This window comes from Sycon ciliatum, chromosome 4 (assembly GCF_964019385.1).
Source record: "Sycon ciliatum chromosome 4, ocSycCili1.1, whole genome shotgun sequence".
NCBI lineage: Eukaryota > Metazoa > Porifera > Calcarea > Leucosolenida > Sycettidae > Sycon > Sycon ciliatum.
The window spans coordinates 24,210,755-24,229,243 of NC_088646.1; the positions used below are offsets into that span (position 1 = coordinate 24,210,755).

Here is an 18,489-nt window from a genome sequence, read left to right on the forward strand (position 1 = left end):
TACAAAAAAAGGTTTGATAAAAGGAGTCGTAAAAATATGTACGACTTGTGCAAGTGACATCATCCTTGTCGTCATTACAGTATTTTGATGTCTGCGTGCGTGCATCCTGCACATGGTTTTTTTGAATTTTACATAATCATTACACTAATGACGTTGTACATTCATAGTAAAAGTAGGAATTGTTTCAGTGCAACTAGTGAGTTCAGGCAGTGATTTGTTCGTCAAACCCTCGCCAGTGGTGTGTTGGAGGAGGTGTACGGGCGCCTCGCTTCAAGATGAAGCATCCCGTTGAACTCAAGCGGTACAAAGAATGTGCCAAGCTCCTGAGAGGCGCTTTGGATATGGGCCCCAGGTTGCTATTTGACTTCGATGGAAGGTTCAAAGTAAGGGCATCATAATTGTATGCTCATACGCCATAATTCCTTCCAAGTTCCATGTCCATATTGTTGACATTAGTTAGAATGATAGTTTCATGCTCGGTGCAAAATGCAAATGTTTTCAAATTTGGCTAACGCGAGTTGAGTATAGTGAAGTTTCATTTCTTTGAAATTCTTTTACATCTATTTCAAGTTTTTCAACAGAAGTAGTCGCAATGAGTGCACAAATGTACCCCTCACAACATTCACTATGGCACATGTCACGTTGATGGAGAGAGTCTGTGTACATCGGCTATCCCTCGTGAATTGCGCCGACAAAACTGTCACATGGTGTGCATAAATCACCGCAAAATCGTGTATCATGCAAGAATCATGCGTTATTACGCACGAAATGCATTGCGCGGGACTTATCCATAGCATGCGCATACACGAGAACTCATTTCTTCAGACCAGGGAGTAGCGATATCCCACGACTCGCTGCTGCTGATAGTCTATTCCACGCATAGTCTTGTCTTGGCACATCATCTACCATGTAGTCCTGGACATTACCATGGTTACAATACTGCTAGCATGCCTGTAGCTCTACGTGCATGCTGGTGCAAGCTGTTACATGGTATTAGATAAACCCTGTTTTGTTGAAAACATGTTGTTGGGTGACAGCATGTTACAGGCGGAGGACCACTGTGTTCGGAAACAGTGACCTTACTACAACATACCTGCCAAGTACTGAGAGTGCTTTTTCTGGATCGCCATGGCAAAATCCCGGGATTTGCCTTGGTTTTTCGGGATATGTCGTATTTTTTCCAAAACAAATCCTTTTTCAACTTTTGATGGCACCAACATTTCGATAATAGATGATTAATGGTGATCGTTGGATCACACTTACGCATGTTCAAGACTCAAAAATGGAGGTTTTTCAGGGACTGTCTATGGAAGGAGCACTGGTACTGCAGGCTATGGTGGTCCGGAGTCAATAAGGACAACTACTGGCCTGTGACAAGTCATGTGAAGTGCTCCAAGTACAATATCAAGCTTGCTTCTTGCGCAGTGAATTTCGGGATAATCGACAGGAATTTCGGGATCGCGGGGGTTCATCCAAAATTGCGGGATAATCCCGAAAAATCTGGATACTTGGCAGGTATGCTACAACCATCCACGGTTGGCAGAGCCCCGGTCTTTTATAATGAGGGCCAGAACCAGGGCTAACACCCATACGGTTTGGATGGTCGCAAGACCGGGGCTCTACTAATTGTGGATGATTGTAGTAAGGTCACTGTTTCCGAACACGGTGGTCCTGTAGCATGCTGTCAACCAACAAGCTGTTACATGTACATGTAGTCGATCTGCACTGTACATCGCACAATCATGTAGCCTTGAACCCGACCTACATGTATGTACGAGTAGTCTGCATACCGGTACACCACTGTACACACCGCATGTCGATCAGTTCTATGCACGGACTGCAACCGGAAATACGCACGCTGGTGATTGTGCAGACTTTCCTCACTGTGATGTCCGCTGAAAAATCAAGGATTATGCGCCGCCAGCGCAGAAGTTGTTAAGATAAAATTCAAGTTTAATTGTGCAAGATAAATTGCGTGGCCGCATAATCGCGCAATCCATGGGAACATATAGTATACAGGCTGGTCGTGCAGCATTAGACGTGTACGCTTTAGTGCTTCTCAAGTAGTATAATCTACTATTATTTCATCATTTCCCTGTGTGTATTGGGGGGGGGGGGGGGATGTGCAATGTATAACAGGTATAATGTGGTGATGCGCAGCTATTGACGGAAAAGGCAATACGACTTACCCCCCCCCCCCCCACACATACACACACAAACACACACCACTTGGAATCGGGCTCCAGGCCTTTCTTTGCATGATTGGAAGTTGAGAACAGAAAAAATAACTTACCCTTCAAAAGTCATTCAAGTACACGACTACAGTACTACAAGTAAACTTGCAATTGAGGAACTTCTTCTATTGTACAAAGCTAAGAGCCTCATGCGAATGGATCGTGTTGAGTTTTGTGGTGTGCATATTTTTCTTACCTTTCTGCTCTGCTTAGAAAATCGTCCGAGGCCGAGGGCCTGGTAGTCGTGGAAACAGTTGTGGCCGAGGAATGTCGGGCTCTCAAAAACATAAGAGTTACCAGATTCGTCACATGACACATGGTGGACAAGTGCCCTTCTATCGGGTGTTCCGAAAGCACAAGTTATCCAATGTGTGAGTGTTTCTTGTGTTCCTACTTCGATATCATACTAGTGTTGATGGGGTGGGGGCAAGAGCTGCATGCAGTGGCCTTGGTTTAAAGGTTGGTTTCGAATGGACATGCAGTAAAACCTATCCTTCCCTATTTAGCAGACAGGACACTGAGATCTTGACCTTGTCAAGCCCACCGCATCCTTGACAAGGAAACTGAAAAAGGAATCACACGCACTAACAAAGTACCGTTTCCCAAGAGGCATGCTGTCCTCAACTTTCAGTTGATTCGCTTCATTTTCTGAAACTGAATAGTCCCTTACAGAGCGAGAATCTTTTTAGCAAACTGCCTCTTCTTGGAAGTGATAATGAGGTCAGAAAAGATGATGTCATCATGCTGGGGTTCATAATTTCTCTTCAAAGTGCTGCAGGAGTTGTATCTGAGCCCATTCCCGACACCGTGTGTGTGTGTGGGGGGGGGGGGGGGGTTGTTGTATGTACAGTTACATGCTGTGTAGCTCGTCTTAGATCCCCTTCTGCTTTGTGATCGTTCTGGCTGATACAGAAATCTGCTTGAACCACTGCCATCAGAAGTTACACTTGATCACATTCAGAAGTGGATTGAAAATGGATCCTTGGATCCTGACAGGCCAATTGATATGTCACTGCTTGTGCGAGCCAAGTTGATAGAGTCCTGTGAGGATGGTGTCAAGCTGGTTGCATCTGTAAGTATGCTATATGCACTCTCTCTCTCTCTCTCTCTCTCTCTCTCTCTCTCTCTCTCTCTCTCTCTCTCTCTCTCTTTCTCTTTCACTCTCTCTTTTTCACTCACTCTCTCTCTCTCTCTCTCTCTCTCTCTCTCTCTCTCTCTCTCAGACTGATGGCTGGTGTCAGAAGTCAGTCAGCACTCGTAGTGCTTCTACTAATAATATAACCCTGCTGAGCGATGTGCAGGGTGCCTCACCCTATAGCCAACTGGGTCCCAATAACCCATAAATAAAGCATTGACTCTTTTTCAATGCGTTGGCACAGTCATCAAAATACCACACAGGCCTGAATGTAAAGCGGCGCCCCCTCTAGGCCAGAATTCCGAGAGTGGCTTTTAAGTTCGTAGCATGCCTTGACAGGGTTATTGCCAAAGCAACATAGCTTGACGCTGCGCCCTCTTCAAGTTTGGGCCGCCCATTTCACAATTAAGGGCGCCACTGTAGAAATGCATGGTTCAACTCACCAGCACCCTTGTTCCCCCTGTCCAAGAAGCATGCATTACGTGCACATAGGTACTAAAGTAGTAGACTGCTATGCTGGTTCATTGTGAGAGTTAACCCTTTATTACCGGATTACTTGCACAGCATGCACCAGGATTACGAATTTCAGCACAATTTCCAACTTCACCAGGTCATAACTTTGGTCTCCTTCACTTGATTTTCACAATCTAGGGCTCGTTGGAAAGCTCTTGGCGAGAGCAACGCCAGGGTACCAAGCTCCATTTTCCAGTCGCCACAGATCAGGCGCGGTAACATAGCAAAGTCGTCTCCAAGCCCGATATGCAAGCAAATTCGTCCCATCAACGCCATTCCACTCTCCTTCATCGCAGAACGCTCAAATTTTTTTGAGACGATTCAAACTTCAGCTGACTACGTCATTATCATGTGCTTAGTCGCGCAAAGAGCGCACGAAAAGGGATTTTCCCAAAAAATGGCGAAGTGATCGATCAAAAAATTGAATTTGCCGAGGTGAGAATACGGCACGCGATAACTCTGGTGTCCGACATCGTAACTCTTCGGCGATTGTTGCATTGGATAGCTTGGAGTTTCCGCTACCAAATAGACCTTTCGATTGTTGAATTCGCACAAGAAATGATCGAGTTATGAAGATATTACTGCCCTGCAGACTTTCGATCATATATGATCGAAAGTCTGCAGGCCGGTAATAAAAGGGTTAACCCTTTACCATCCGACCAAATTTCCCCAGCAGTCCCAAATGCAATAATTCTCACCTTATTCTGAGAATATCTTCGGTTCTAATCAACCATTTTTCACAATCTTGGGCATTCTGGAAAGCTCTCCACGAGCTGCGGACATTGAGCTCAAACAGGACACTGCTGAGATCACATATCCAGCGCCAGGGAGCTTCGAATACACCCCATCGCTGTATATACGAGGAAATTCTCTCCTCGCCAGCCATTTCTCGCTCCTTCATCGTAAACATTCCAAATTTTTTGCTTGAGTTTCTTTTTATGCTGCCCACGTGCTCGAAGCATGCCAAAGACAAAGTGACTCAGCATGTCAGCAGAGGGGAAAATCCCCGCTCAAGGTCAGTCACTCGGAAAGAAATTCGACTTTTGCCGTAGCTGAAATGTCGAGCGAAATATCTTTGGAATGCGACATCGCAGCTCTTTACCGATTGATGCAATGGAAAGCTGGGCTCTTCGGCTTCTTCCTAGATACTTAGTTCTTTAAATTCCGACTAGAATCGATCGAGTTACGAATGTTTTAGTGTATGCATGTCCATCGATCTCTAGAGATCGATTCAAGTACGCACGGATGGTAAAGGGTTAAAGGGGAACTGTCACCAAAAATTTTCTTTGTCTTATCTTGTAGTTCTTTGGCTCCTGATCACGATGGTGTTATTCGTTTTTCTCTGCGATGACTGGAAGTGGGTGAAAACTTGAAAAGAAGGTCCCCAAAATTGTCCCGAAGTACCGAGTGACGTCACGCCGGACTTGACCTCCACGCGTACATTCATCGTCAAAAACGAAGTCCAGCCCGTGTGCTGGTCGATCGAGCCAACTGTTCGATGTACGGTGCACGCTTGCCTTCTGAACTCGGACACTGATGTGTACGTTGTACACAATGAGAACGCCAAAAAAGGACAAAACAAACAAAAGTCGACAGAAGTTTGTCTCACTGGTACTTCCTCCACGAAGCTCCAGCTCTTTGTTTTATTTGTGATTACGAAGGAGTGGAAGGATGTTTGTTTGCTGTTAGTGTGAAACACATACCTCGTACTTGAAAATTATGCCGTTGTATCGAAGGTGGTGGTGTTGCCCACTCGGCTCTGAAATGAAAGACGTCGGAGTTTGTCATCTGCATCTTGAGCAACTTCGCCAGATGAATCGCCTTGACGTAGCTACATTGCGTTCCTTTGGGGCTCGGGTTGGTGGTGTTATCGCCGGCCGGAGGAGTACTGTTTTCTGCATACGCGCTCATCATCGTGTTGTTCCTCACACGAAAAGTTCAAAACAACGACGTACTTCCGTGCTCACAAAATAAAACTTAGATCCTCGCGGAAGAAGTCAAAAATGTGAAAGCTCAGCTGCTTTTTATTTTGATTTGGCTGTGTAGCTGCACGTGGGTCTCTGCCTCTTTGGCATTCTCATTGTGTACAACGTACACATCAGTGTCCGAGTTCAGAAGGCAAGCGTGCACCGTACACTGCAATATTGAACAGTTGGCTCGATCGATCAGAACATGTTAACACGGGCTGAACTTCGTTTTTGACGACGAATGTACGCGTGGAGGTCAAGTCCGGCGTGACGTCACTCGGTACTTGGGGACAATTTTGGGCACGTTCTTTTCAAGTTTTCACCCACTTCCAGCCATCGCAGAGAAAAACGGATAACACCATCGTGATCAGGAGCCAAGGAACTACAAGATAAGACAAAGAATTTTTTTGGTGACAGTTCCCCTTTAAGCAAACATGACATTTGGCTTAGGCTGTGATTGTCTGGTCTGATCCAGATCCAGATCCATTGGCTCCCCTAGAATCAAACGATCACTTTTGTTCGCATCGCTGCCGTTACCTTCTTGGCCTAGAAAAAATGGCGATTGAAAAGTAACTCCAGGGTGCGTACCTATCTGACATAAATGGCGTGGTGCAACTCACTCGTGCCCACTGAATGTGCAGTACTGGTTGTGTGTGTTTATATCCTTCTGTATTTTTGCTCGTCTTGTCTCTCAGGAAAAGCCTCATTTCTGCTCAAAGATCAACATTGTTGTGACTGAAGCTGACCTGGAGGTAATCAAACTGGTGGAACAGTACGGTGGAAAGATCCAGTGTCGATATTATACCAGGGAAGAGCTGTCTTATATGTCTACACCAAGAGAGTTTGTGCACAAACAAACAGCAGAGCCCGCTTTACCGAAGCATCGTGACGTAGTGGAGTACTATTGCAACCCAATGTACCGTGGCTATTTGGTGGATGAAGACAATGTCCCGCAACCACTGCTGAAAATATATAGGGTTAGTCCAATTGTGATCTATGGTTTCTCTCTTTCTCTCTCTCTCTCTCTCTCTTTCTCTCTCTCTTTCTCTCTCTCTCTCTCTCCCTCTCTCTCCCTGGAGGGCTTGACAGCAAAAAAGGACTGAAATAGGCTGCTACATGCATCATGCAAGCATTGCCAGATGAAACAAAACATATTCAAGTGCACAGAAACCTGTAGATCACATACGATGCAACATGCATTTGATTTAGCAGGGGAACAGTGCTGGTCCACGGTGGAGACTTGCAGACTGCCCGAGCGGAATCATTATCAAAGATGCGCAAACAAATATACAATATTGCATGCAGTGAAAACCCATTATGTGCCACCCTTACGGCCTTCGTGATTCGTACGGTAGGTTTCACGATTGATGCAAGATATTTCTTGCAGTTTTATCACTGACTGTCTTTGCTTATTTGTGTACATCTATTTGTTATCAGGATGCACATGAGCAGAACCAGGAGCACCGACCCTTGCCAGAAAACCTATCACAGGAGCGAATCACCAAGCCAGACGAGGTCTCGTTTGCCAAGGACCCGCGTGTTCACCGCTTTGATTACATATCGCAGTGGCATGAGAAGAGGCGCCTGGCATTCATCAACCATCGAGGCACTGACCAATTTGCCAAGAAGCTGCTTCGCGCTGATGCCGTCAAGGTCGAAACAGCCCTGTAGGAGAATACTGCTGCTGTCTGTATTCCAGCCCGCATTTTGTACATAGGAGTTGAATAGATTATAATGAGTTTTACTTATGACTCTTCGTGTGTAAATACAATTAGTGAGATTTTGCCTCAAGGCTTTTGTAGCTGTTTGATTGCGACATGTGTGTACATGGACGTGTACATGATTGTACTGTCGTGGACATGGAAATCCAGTCGATTGACCGGGGCCGGCGCCCTCAGCGCGTACAGAACGCTGCATGCAGTGCACAAAGTCATGTTGATCCCATGCGGCCAGCGCGATGCATGTTCCGCTTTATCCACGGCTGCATGGCCAGCGCCCTGGAGCCGCTAGACATGCGACCGGATTTCCATGTCCACGACAGTACGTGGCTGTGTATATGGCTGTGTATATGGCTGTCTACAACTAGTACAAGTGCCTTCTAAGGGCGCGTTCCGACTACCGATAAAAAGTGACGGAATGGGAAAGTGTCCATGGTGATCATGTGACGTTACTGGCACGTTACCGCCGGAAAGGTTTCACTGCCGCGGCTGCTGCGGCGGGAACAGCATTCCGGTAGTAAAAAAGGTGTTCAGTTTTGGAGTAAGGGAAAATCCCTTCTCAGTGCCGCGGCGAGAGCTGCACAACTTACGTAACGGCAACGTTAGTTTATCGGTAGTGCGAATGTCCTTCACGGTTTATCGCCATTCACGGTTTGAACGGGTTCTCGGTAGTCTGAACGTGCCCTAAGCATCATAATGCTGGCTGCCAGCTCTGACAACCTGGTGGAGGAATTGTGAGCCATCAGTCTGGCCACGGAAGACTGTTGGAAATTGCGAAAACAGTGTGTCTATGTTGTCGAAGTGCGCGGCTCATGGGTGATGAAACATAGAACTGTACAGAAAGATTCCCGCCTCCCCAAATTATAGATGTAAGGCCAAGTAAAAAAAAAAGCTAGATGATCGTCCCCGTCCGCCCCAGTTTTTGTCAGCGCCCCAAGAAATATTTTATTTTTTAAATCGTGAGTTTTTGCCGAAATCGTTGGTTTTTTACCGATCGCGGATGCAGGAAACATGTGCACGCTTTGTTTAATACTTTCTTTACTATATGGACCACATACTACTAGTATATCACAACGTCAGTATCGATCTGCTGAAGAAAGAAAAAGAAAAAAAGAAAAAAAAAGAAAAAAAGAGAAAAAAAACCTTGATGTTGTTGTGTACACTGTGTGCATGAGAGGGTAAAAAGTAAAAAAATAAAAATAAAATCCTCCCGCCCTCCCCGATTTTTCCAAAAAAAAGGACGATCATCTAGTAATTTTTTTTACTCGGCCTAATGGGATTATCTCCGAATGTAGGGGCTATGACCAGGCGTTGTGAGTTATAGCTCATGATAATAATACACGCGTTGTTGCCTGATGATTGCGAGAGCATGAAACTTGAAGTGGCAGCAAACAAGCCTTGATTGTCCTTGTTGTTCAGTAATACATATGTACATGTGTCTCGCTCCTAGGTTGGTTACACACTACGTACAAATCCGCGTTACAAGTGCAATTTCCCGTACAAAATCATCCCCTTGGTAGTGACGTGATGCTAGTCAGAAACAGCAAATCTGAGTACAATGAGAACCGCAAGTCTAACATCCCTATACATGGGGTGTCTGACGTTCTCCGTTGGAAAGGATGCGTACCACGGCAAACTTATCAAGGAAAGCATGGAAACGGCGGTGAATGCAATCATCATTAATTTTATTTATAATAATTATAGTGATATTACGCAGTGTGAACATGAGGAATGTCCAAAAATACAGTTTTAAAACTGACGGTGCTGGTTGGAGTCAACATTTCGCTAAAATCTGTTCACCTGCAGAAAGGATGGATGGGGTTGAAAAATACTGAATATTTTCGTTTTGAAAAAGTGCAAAACAATTGGTAGCCTATCTCTTATCTCTGGGCTTCAGAATCACGAGCAGCTCAGTCTGCCTGGGCAGCATTTTGGTCTCAGTGGGATTGTGTGCTGTGCCCAAATGCTGGTCGAAAGCACTCACCCTGCTGCACTCACCCTGCTGCACATGCCTAAATATGACTGTATGGTGTATAATAATGGTACATGTTCCAAGTAATTTGTTACTAGGCAAATGTTTACAGACTACTCCGAGCAATGGACACTCTGAACTACATTGTACGAAGTAGTTGGCCTGGATAGGAAAGATGTAGATTGACCAGAGTACATAGTACAGAGTATACTCAAATCTGTGGACAGCAACTGTTTTGCTCTCAGTGTTAGAGCTCAGCACAGCTCAGAGGACCGAAGCGCAGAGTTTATGTACTCTTGATATTGAGCATTTATGTGATTGCTCTTGTTAGTCTGGTGACTACCGGTATGTACGGTACAAGTAGATGATGTGTGCATGTGTGTGTGGAAGAACTCCACTTTGAGAAGTGAACTACTCAAAGCAAGAGTCCGCAGAGTCCGCATCCCTCTGGGTGTTCTCTTGATCACAGTGTACCATGGTGTACTTCACAAATTAGAAGTACCGGCATGTCATGTCCAGAAGGGGATTGCCGATTTTGTCAATAGTTGGTAACTGCCGTCCCCGCAGAGTGCCGTGACTGCTCTCGTTAGCCTGATCCTTCCCTTGCTTGCCGTTTGAAAGGCTGGACTGCCACCACATACTAGTAGCACAAGCATTCAAAAACTGTGACAGGCAGTTTATAGTTATTAGTTTTTCTGTTTTTTTTTCTTCTTCTTTTTTTCGAAGTACATGGATGTGGCGGAATCAAAAATAGGATTTTAATGTACTGCTGCGTATTCAACCATGGATCATGACAAAATACAGAAGAAACAACCATTTTAACCTAGCAGACCTAGACGAGAAGCCGGATACTTACATGACATTGTAGTATGTACAGAAGAGTTGGAGAGAACAGAAGGAAAGTAAAATATACAACCTAAATGAGCAGTATTAGCAAGTTGTTTCTCTATGCCTAAGAGGACTACGTTCGTATGTACAACTGTGCACAGCAACTACCTTGGCGCTGCGTTCTATAGGCGGACAATCTTCGTGGAAATATAAAAAAAAGAGCGACAGGGAAGAGATCTAAAAATAGAGGAAATCACCACACTCTAAACAAGACAGCGCATGCACAGACGCACACATGCACACACCGAGGGCAGGATCAGGACGAATGGAGGGGACTGGCAGGGCGGAGGCAATGCAGCAATGCAGCCCAATATTGGATAAATCTAGTAGCGGGATGGGTATCTGTAGTAACTCATGGGTGGGCTTGGCCAAACAAAGGGAGAGACTGGGAAGGATGCAGGGCGTGGGCACTGGCGCAATCTCAGACACCAGATCAGGCATCGTAATCGTCATCATCATCCGCATCAGGCCTGGCAGCGCCAAACTGTGATATGCCAAGAAGAGGAGTTGCATACTCGGGCAGGGTCGCTGGCGGTACAAATGCTGCCGCTGTCGCAAGACCGGCCCTAGCTGGTGACATTGTCGATGACACATCCGCAGCCGAAGGGGCCGCCATAGGTAATGCAGGCGCAGCACCATCTGCATTACCTATGTCTGGCTGCTTGGCCGGCGGAGAAAGGTTAGGACTGAGTGGTGCCGCTCGGCTCTTGCCACGCTTTTTAGGCGTGCTCGATTCAGCCTGCGCTTGTACTGACCTACACAGACACACAAACACACATAAAGGCAAGCTAACATCAATACAGATCTGGCCAAAAGCAGCAGAAGCATTAAAAGTCATGGTAAGACCACAACCACACTCTAGTATATAAAACCCCTGTATTGTGTGGAGGTCTGTGAAACTGAAGCACCCCCTCCCCCTTGAACAAACACTCAACATCTTCTTTGCAGGAAACTGCTTACTAACCAGGTGCCAGAGTGTGTATCTTCGGCGGCAGATGGATCTCCGGACTAAACATAGGACACACGGGAGAACAAAGGAAATGTACACAATCAGTCGTAATCACACAGGCACACGTCGCACTTCCAGTACACTACACGGTTCCAGTACACGGTACCGTCATCAAAATTACCAAGTACGCAGCCCACTACACAACTGAATCTCTGCAAGAACAATCTATAGTGAGCGCCTGCATTGTCCTGTACTGCACACACTATTCCACACCATGCAGAAACACTCTGACACTGAAACACTGTGAAACACTTCGCAGTGCTACAAGAAATCACACCATGCTACAGTGCCAGCCAGTGAAATCCCAAGCAGAGCAGGTCACCACGAGCTGCGCAGCAGCTGGGCAACCCAGTTTACTAGTCTACACCTCCACAATGCAGCTCGTTGCACGAAAATGAGCGACTGATCAGATTCCACTGTCCACTCCGGCACTGTAGTATTCGGACCAAAGCTTCTGGACAAGCGGTGCACACACTAAACACAGCCCCTGTTGATGGGATCCAAGCATACCGATTGTGTAGCCGAGGAACGTGAAGTGCTCGAGCTGGCTTTTCTTTTCCGAACGGGCGCCGTGGTTGCACCGGACGAACTGTGGTTCTCACCATCTTCCGCGGCAACATCAGACACATTGGCGACGAGGTCTTTCAAGAAGTCGAACTGTCGCTCCGACTCAATGCACATCTTCCTGCACGGTACAAACAATTGGGTAAAAGCTTGAGATGGCCCTTACACTGGATAAAGATCACTGTGCAAGGGCCGGGGCAACTCATTCCTTGAAGAATGGAGTAAATTAAAATAGAAAGGAAAAGGACATATGGAAACGAGTTAAGAGTAACTCTCCACCACTGTAACTAGATACTATATACAGTCAGAAAGTGCAACAACTAGGCACAAAACTGACAGTGTACTGAGGCCTCGTTTACACGACAACGATTGAAAAACGTTTTTGTCAAAAACGTTTTCAAAAGAATACGCTTCCACAGATTTAGATAAGAGCGTTTACACGACAACGCTGAAAAACGTTTCAAAAACGTTTCAAACGAAAAACGGCCTCAAAGTGTTTTTCAATCGTTTTCGTTCCGTTTCGTTCTCGTGTAAACGGCAAAAACGTTTTACTACCGTACTGGCAATATATGTTGCCGCGTAACGCGTAACGCAGGGGGGTGCGGCGTAACGCGCGACCAGGCTAGTGCGACAAATTTTCGTTGTGTTCGTAACGCGCGTCAGGCGGGGTGCGGCGATCTTTTCATTGCAGTTTGCACTGCAAAGGCTGAAAACTGTGAAAGCACGTGTACCGCGTGGCAAAAAAAAAGGACTGCGGCAATATAGAAACCTGTGTAACGGCTCCTGTGCGACTTTGCATGTAACGCCCTGCGTGCGGCAAACATGTACCAATGTAACGCTTCATGGCCTCACTGCGGCAACATATATTGCCAGTACGGTAGTACGAGCCTTGTACTCAAAACATGCCGCCGCCAGCCTGCGCCAGGCCAACTTTTTGCACGTGACCATTGCGCGCCGAAAAAAGTGTTGCAGTGTACACGATTATCGTTTTCGTGTAAACAGCAAAAACGTTTTGAAAACGATTGAAAAACGTTTTTCAATCGTCGTGTAAATGAGGCCTGAGACATTCGACGTCCTGACGTCCACGTTACAGTGGTGGAGAGTTACTCTTAACTCGTTTCCATATGTCCTTTTCCTTTCTACTTTTATTATTGGCTCAATACCCGAGTTTTAAATTAAAATAGATATACATTCTAGGGTAACACCATAACATAGAGAGAGAGAGAGAGAGAGAGAGAGAGAGAGAGAGAGAGAGAGAGAGAGAGAGACCACTGAATACGTTTAGAAGCACTGATAGGGGTGATGTCATCTAAGACTTCAACGACACATCACACTTACATGTGCACAGCACTCATAGTCTTGACTTTCTTACTGGACGCCTGCTCACTTGCTGCACTCAATAAAGACTGCATAAACATCTCCACTGCTTTGGCTACAAGCCAGTGAGAATCAAGTCAAGGCAAAAACATTGTCATTGTACGTGTGATAGCTGCATTGACGCACAGCTGGTTTACAGAGCTAGAGTAGCTCAAAGGCAGAGATTCAGAGACCACGATTGAATGTCCCCCATTTTCGGATCAGAGCCAACCTACTTTACGAATATTTTGGCCAAATCACCACTTCGGCTCCCAACCATCCATTTGCATAAATCAAGTTCAAACTGGAACATGACATTTTGCCCCCTCAGGTGCAGCTACGGGCCCAGAAAACACGGTATATGTTCCAAATTTCTTGGCAGCTTACTGGTACAGCATCTACACATTCAACTCTCAACGTGCGCGCGCGTGTGTGTGCGTGTGTGTGTGCGGGCACGCGTGTGTGTGTATGTATGCATGTTGTATACTAGTACAGTAGTAGTTGAATAGCTCAGCTCTATTGTGATTTTTAAAGAGATTGTAATCAGCATCAGCAGAGTACTATCTCAGAGAGCTCTCCACTGAAGTACATGCCAGAACGTTTCCATCTGCTTCTTCAAGGAGGATACATACAAGAATGGGCACTGACGCTGCTACTTTCCCCACTTCTTCGTCAGTTTGCATAATCTTTTTCACTCTAGCCTGCAGCACAACAGACACAAATCCACGCAACTCGAAGGGCTTCCAGCCAGGCAGTGGCACAAGCATATCCAGCGCGAGTCCATACCGGAGGAAAGCGAGAGTTGAACTTCTTCCGTTTGGGTGGCATCGCTGTTGAAAACCACTGCTTGCAGTGATTACTGGCTCGTCAGTACTGAGAATGACGAATTGTCAGAAACAAGAATCAATTGTTTTCCACCTCACTAGGTAAAGTCGACAGTGATAGTTTCACTGATACGTTGTATTCGAGTCAGATCCAAACTAAATTCCCTGAAAAAAGCCCCATCCAATATCATTTCATTCGTTGGACTTGATATTGATCTTCATCGACCTGTCTCTGTTTCAAGCCACAATCAGAGCCAGTTTGTCCTCCTTTGTACTTGTTTTGTAGCGCCATTTCTCCGTTTGCTTTGAAACGGGGAAATCCCCGCCTCGTGACGTTTGAACATGTCAACCGTGAATCAAATGATGCAATACCATCTGTAGCTGTATGACTGTACCAATAATAATGCTCATGTAGAGAGAGAGAATCAATCACAGTCTGTCCATCCATCGTCGTCTTGTTGAGCTTCATTGCCTTTCCAACTTCTTACCTAATTAGTCCTGGGCCTTGGGCCTGGAAAACAGGCTTATTTGTCGAACTCTGGCCTAGTAGCGCTGGGCATTTTATTGTTGCCTGGTAAATGGTTGTGGAGAAATAGTGTGATGATTTTGAACAAGTAACTATGTGAGCTGAGCTGTTATGAACACAATGGCTCTGGCGTTTTCCTCAGTCCTGCGTCGCTCACTTGTCAGTGGGCTTCGCATTCGTCAGCTTTGCTCCAATTCTTCACCCGTAGCTTTGACAGAACAGTGTGTGGCGGTAAGCAACCCCAAAATAAGGCGAAATACTGTAACTTAAAAAATATTCAGCACACTCCCATACAATGTTATACCAAAACATGTGCGTGTACTGCATGCAGCCTTTCCCACTCATGTCATTTTGGAAATTTAGAGTTTCTTTTATACCTGGACCGTGTAGAACTTTGAGGCAGAAACATCTTGATTTCATCCGAGTCCTTTCTGTTTCAGATAACAAATCATGCACTGTGCACATTTATCAAAAGCGCTAGCTGCCTTTTCGGTGAAACTGGTTGCCGAAATCAGATCAGACAAGTTGAACGAGTGACATGACATACCGGCACTTGTGCTCAAGAGACCTTGGCCTCTGTATGCATTTTCTGCTGGATAAACAAGGGTTCTGGATTTCAAATCCAGCACTTCAACCCGGCCCCACCCAATTACATCCTACTTAGCATCAGTTCGGTCCCTTGATGCTGCGACATTTTTACAGAATTTGAGGCCACACACTTTTATTTCTATGCTTCTCGTCACCCAAAAATCTAAAATCATAATGCGAGAGGTGGAAAAAACAAAAAATGGCCGAAAAATAAAAATAAAAGTTTGCTAGACCTTTGGTCATGTACTAAAATCGACCAATGCACTGTGTAAAATAGCATCCAAAGTTAGCAACTACATTGTAATAAGTAGTAGACCTACGTGTACGTGGTAGGAGCTTCTGTGCACGTGCAGCTAGATTGCACAACAAAACCTGCCGACCTCGCATCATGTGTCGCGCAGGCCAGGCCAGGGTGCACATGTGCATATTATGCTGGTCCCCACAGTGCAGCACAGTTTGTTTTCTTTTTTTCTTCCAAACTCATGAATCGTATGCGCGTGGACGACGAGAAACATAGAAATAAAACGTGTTGCCTAAACTAGAAACTGATGACAGACAGGACGAACTCACGGTTTGGAAAAGTGCTGAACTAGCCAACTTTCCCAAAGTAATGCGTTTCCTGCTTACAAAACGCTGTACTGTACTATCATGCATGCGACACTTGCACTACTGGAAGATTTACCAGCACTGTATGCGTTAGAAATTTTTGTTGATCTAAATTGTGTACGTGTGAAGCTTTAAAATATGGTATTTGAAAAACTAGAATGCTCTACTACGGCTGTTCCGAGTGCGACTATCATCACTATGGCGGCGTACCGTAGCAACTCGCATCTCATGTGTATAGTACAGTCAAACCTCGTTAGGACGAACACTGATAAGGCGAACTTTCCATTAGTACGAACTAAGGCCAATCCTATGGTTGGCCAGGCATCAATTCAAGTCAAAATTATTCGTTTACGACGAACTTCTGTACAGCGAACTTTCGCGAAGACGAACTATTTTCAAGTGTGATTTGAACAAAGTCAGTGTGGTCATATGTACATCGTCATGTAGTACGAACTTTCGGTCCACGAGCGTGCGCGTGCGCTGGCTGCCTGTTTTCTTCTTCTTTTCAATAGTGGAGGTCATATTGTAGGTACAGTGCAAATTGTTTTCAAGCGTGTTTTGAACAAAATAATCAGTGCGTTGTACGAACTTTCGACACAGTCGTGATTCATTGTCTTTGTCATTGTACTTACATGTACCTGTTTCTGGCTTATGCTAAGAATAACATGCTTCCCATGTACCACAGCATGCACCTTCACGTAAATACAATCCATCTGATATGCATATCGATTTTTTGTCAGATCTGGATAAGAAGAACTCCCGATAAGACAAACAAATTTGTTCAGTTCCTTGAAGTTCGTCCTAACGAGGTTTGACTGTATGTGGCTTTGGATGCTGATAGGCTGCATCGAACAGCCCCCTACTGTGAAGCAAGCGCTGGGTAAACTAATAACACTCAATCTCCAGAGAGCTTGCTATTTCGACCTTGTTAGGTCACATCTCGTCAGCAGAGCTCAGGGAGCAAACTAATGATAACGTACATGTACATGTAGGTGCACATTGACAGTCTAAGCGAGATGTGCCAAGTTATTGTGCGAATGACACTTTGTATGGCTCGGGCATGCATGGTTTACACGTCGTATTGTGTCTGCTTCTTCTGACTGATAGCAACTGAAGAAGATCTCTGGTGACAACGAGCACTTGCGCGTTTCTGTTGACGGCGGTGGTTGCTCCGGCTGGCAGTACAAATTCACATTGGATTCTACTGTCAATGAGGATGATCTGTACGTTGCGATTGCTTGTGTTGAGAAAGCGTTAAAAGTTCTAAACCATATCCTGTGAAACATTATACATTAATAATTCCTGCTGCCGAAATCCTCTACAGTCGTACCTTGCTTATCCAGGCATTTAGGCAGCTAGCCTGGGAGGTGCATGTCTGAAGAAGTTTGATTTGTTCAGTTCATTTCCACAAACAGTATCCAATGTCTATCTGTACGTCGTTAATGATAGTCGGTCCTGCGTTAAGTGAGATAGAGCTCTACATAAACAGCAGTGTACGGTACCGGACCTATGCACTGTACCTGTAGCTGTACCCGGTTGTTTAGACTATGTAGTACATACAGCCGGGCAGTTATAACCAGGCTGCTTCACACATGAAGATCATGTGAGCAGACAAGAGGTGTACCGGTAAGTCACGTTTCAGCAGCGCAGAATCTCGGGTTTCCTACATCCATGGTCCCGTACATGTTCCGTAGCATCAAAGGCATCCTGAGTTCTGTTCCACACATCAGGAATCATTCAAGACACATTAAATTTGTCTTTCAAATACATGTTATGTCCATTGCCAGGAAGCTTTGATCAGATCTGCTGCTGCCTGTACAGTACTTTCGGGTGCCGAAGAACTGGGGAGGGGGGTCAGCCTCATAGCCTGGGCTGTTCTTATATTTCACATACAGTCTATGTACAGTTGAGTCACCGCATATATATATTATCAGTATGCTGTGCTTGGTCAAACCCAAGCCTGTTTGTTCTTTGGCGCCCAACAGTATTGTATCGATTTGTGTCTTCGAACTGTGTGTGTTTGCCATTTGCAGGGTTATTGAAGAGCAAGGGGTGAAGGTGCTTGTGGACACTGTGTCGCTCGATGTAATGAAAGGCAGCAAAATTGACTACCAACAAGAGCTCATCAGATCAGCATTTGTTGTCATTGATAACCCCCAAGCGGAACAAGGATGTTCGTGTGGTGTCTCCTTTTCACTGAAAATTTGAGCAGCCTGTTTTGGCCGCGGTTCGCTCAAAAGTTGAATCTGCCCGTGCTATTGTTGTGTGTGTGCCAATCTTTGCACTTAGCAGCCATGATCTGATTCCCGTCCCCTGCTAAAAATCCATCTCGGAAGTGACGCAGGATGAGGCGTGGATCAACAGTATTTTACGGTACTATCCTTGAAGAGAAGGCAATGAAACTGTCCGGTATCTTATGAGAAGTAGTAAGATACTGGTATTTTACTACATGTACTACCCATGCTGTTCTTTTTGTCTTCTCTTTGTATCGGATTTACAATGCTGTCGATCCGATGCAAAGAGACATCATAGTGTTATCTAACTTTTTGGACTGAATCAATTATGTGTGTACCCAGAGTTCAGGGACCG

At 45.4% G+C, this 18,489-nt stretch overlaps 3 protein-coding genes across 3 annotated transcripts; 2 read left to right on the forward strand and 1 right to left on the reverse strand.

Moving 5' to 3' along the window:
• Positions 1-170: 170 nt before the first annotated feature.
• On the forward strand, positions 171-7,640 carry LOC135815178 (uncharacterized). Its single transcript, XM_065328436.1, has 5 exons — positions 171-383; positions 2,448-2,605; positions 3,147-3,306; positions 6,545-6,826; positions 7,287-7,640. The coding sequence occupies exons 1-5, from the start codon at positions 276-278 to the stop codon at positions 7,518-7,520; spliced, it is 942 nt and encodes a 313-aa protein (XP_065184508.1). The 5' UTR covers positions 171-275; the 3' UTR covers positions 7,521-7,640.
• A 2,575-nt stretch (positions 7,641-10,215) lies between these two features.
• LOC135815181 (dr1-associated corepressor-like) lies at positions 10,216-14,451 on the reverse strand. Its single transcript, XM_065328441.1, has 6 exons — positions 14,143-14,451; positions 13,985-14,057; positions 13,339-13,432; positions 11,947-12,121; positions 11,392-11,435; positions 10,216-11,182 (listed from the first exon to the last, which is right to left on the reverse strand). The coding sequence occupies exons 1-6, from the start codon at positions 14,182-14,184 to the stop codon at positions 10,861-10,863; spliced, it is 750 nt and encodes a 249-aa protein (XP_065184513.1). The 5' UTR covers positions 14,185-14,451; the 3' UTR covers positions 10,216-10,860.
• A 118-nt stretch (positions 14,452-14,569) lies between these two features.
• LOC135815182 (iron-sulfur cluster assembly 2 homolog, mitochondrial-like) lies at positions 14,570-18,477 on the forward strand. The gene is made up of 3 exons (XM_065328442.1): positions 14,570-14,937; positions 17,008-17,123; positions 17,934-18,477. The coding sequence occupies exons 1-3, from the start codon at positions 14,818-14,820 to the stop codon at positions 18,106-18,108; spliced, it is 411 nt and encodes a 136-aa protein (XP_065184514.1). The 5' UTR covers positions 14,570-14,817; the 3' UTR covers positions 18,109-18,477.
• Positions 18,478-18,489: the final 12 nt, after the last annotated feature.

Coding starts and splice junctions, on each gene's coding strand:
- LOC135815178 (XM_065328436.1), top strand. CDS start 276: ATGAAGCATCCCGTTGAACTCAAGCGGTACAAAGAATGTGCCAAGCTC. Junction 384..2,447: donor ACTTCGATGGAAGGTTCAAA/GTAAGGGCATCA, acceptor TGCTCTGCTTAG/AAAATCGTCCGAGGCCGAGG. Junction 2,606..3,146: donor AAGCACAAGTTATCCAATGT/GTGAGTGTTTCT, acceptor TGGCTGATACAG/AAATCTGCTTGAACCACTGC.
- LOC135815181 (XM_065328441.1), bottom strand. CDS start 14,184: ATGCCACCCAAACGGAAGAAGTTCAACTCTCGCTTTCCTCCG. Junction 13,433..13,984: donor GTCAGTGCCCATTCTTGTAT/GTATCCTCCTTG, acceptor ACTGGCTTGTAG/CCAAAGCAGTGGAGATGTTT. Junction 11,183..11,391: donor GATACACACTCTGGCACCTG/GTTAGTAAGCAG, acceptor GTGTCTGTGTAG/GTCAGTACAAGCGCAGGCTG.
- LOC135815182 (XM_065328442.1), top strand. CDS start 14,818: ATGAACACAATGGCTCTGGCGTTTTCCTCAGTCCTGCGTCGCTCACTT. Junction 14,938..17,007: donor TGACAGAACAGTGTGTGGCG/GTAAGCAACCCC, acceptor TCTGACTGATAG/CAACTGAAGAAGATCTCTGG. Junction 17,124..17,933: donor ACTGTCAATGAGGATGATCT/GTACGTTGCGAT, acceptor TGCCATTTGCAG/GGTTATTGAAGAGCAAGGGG.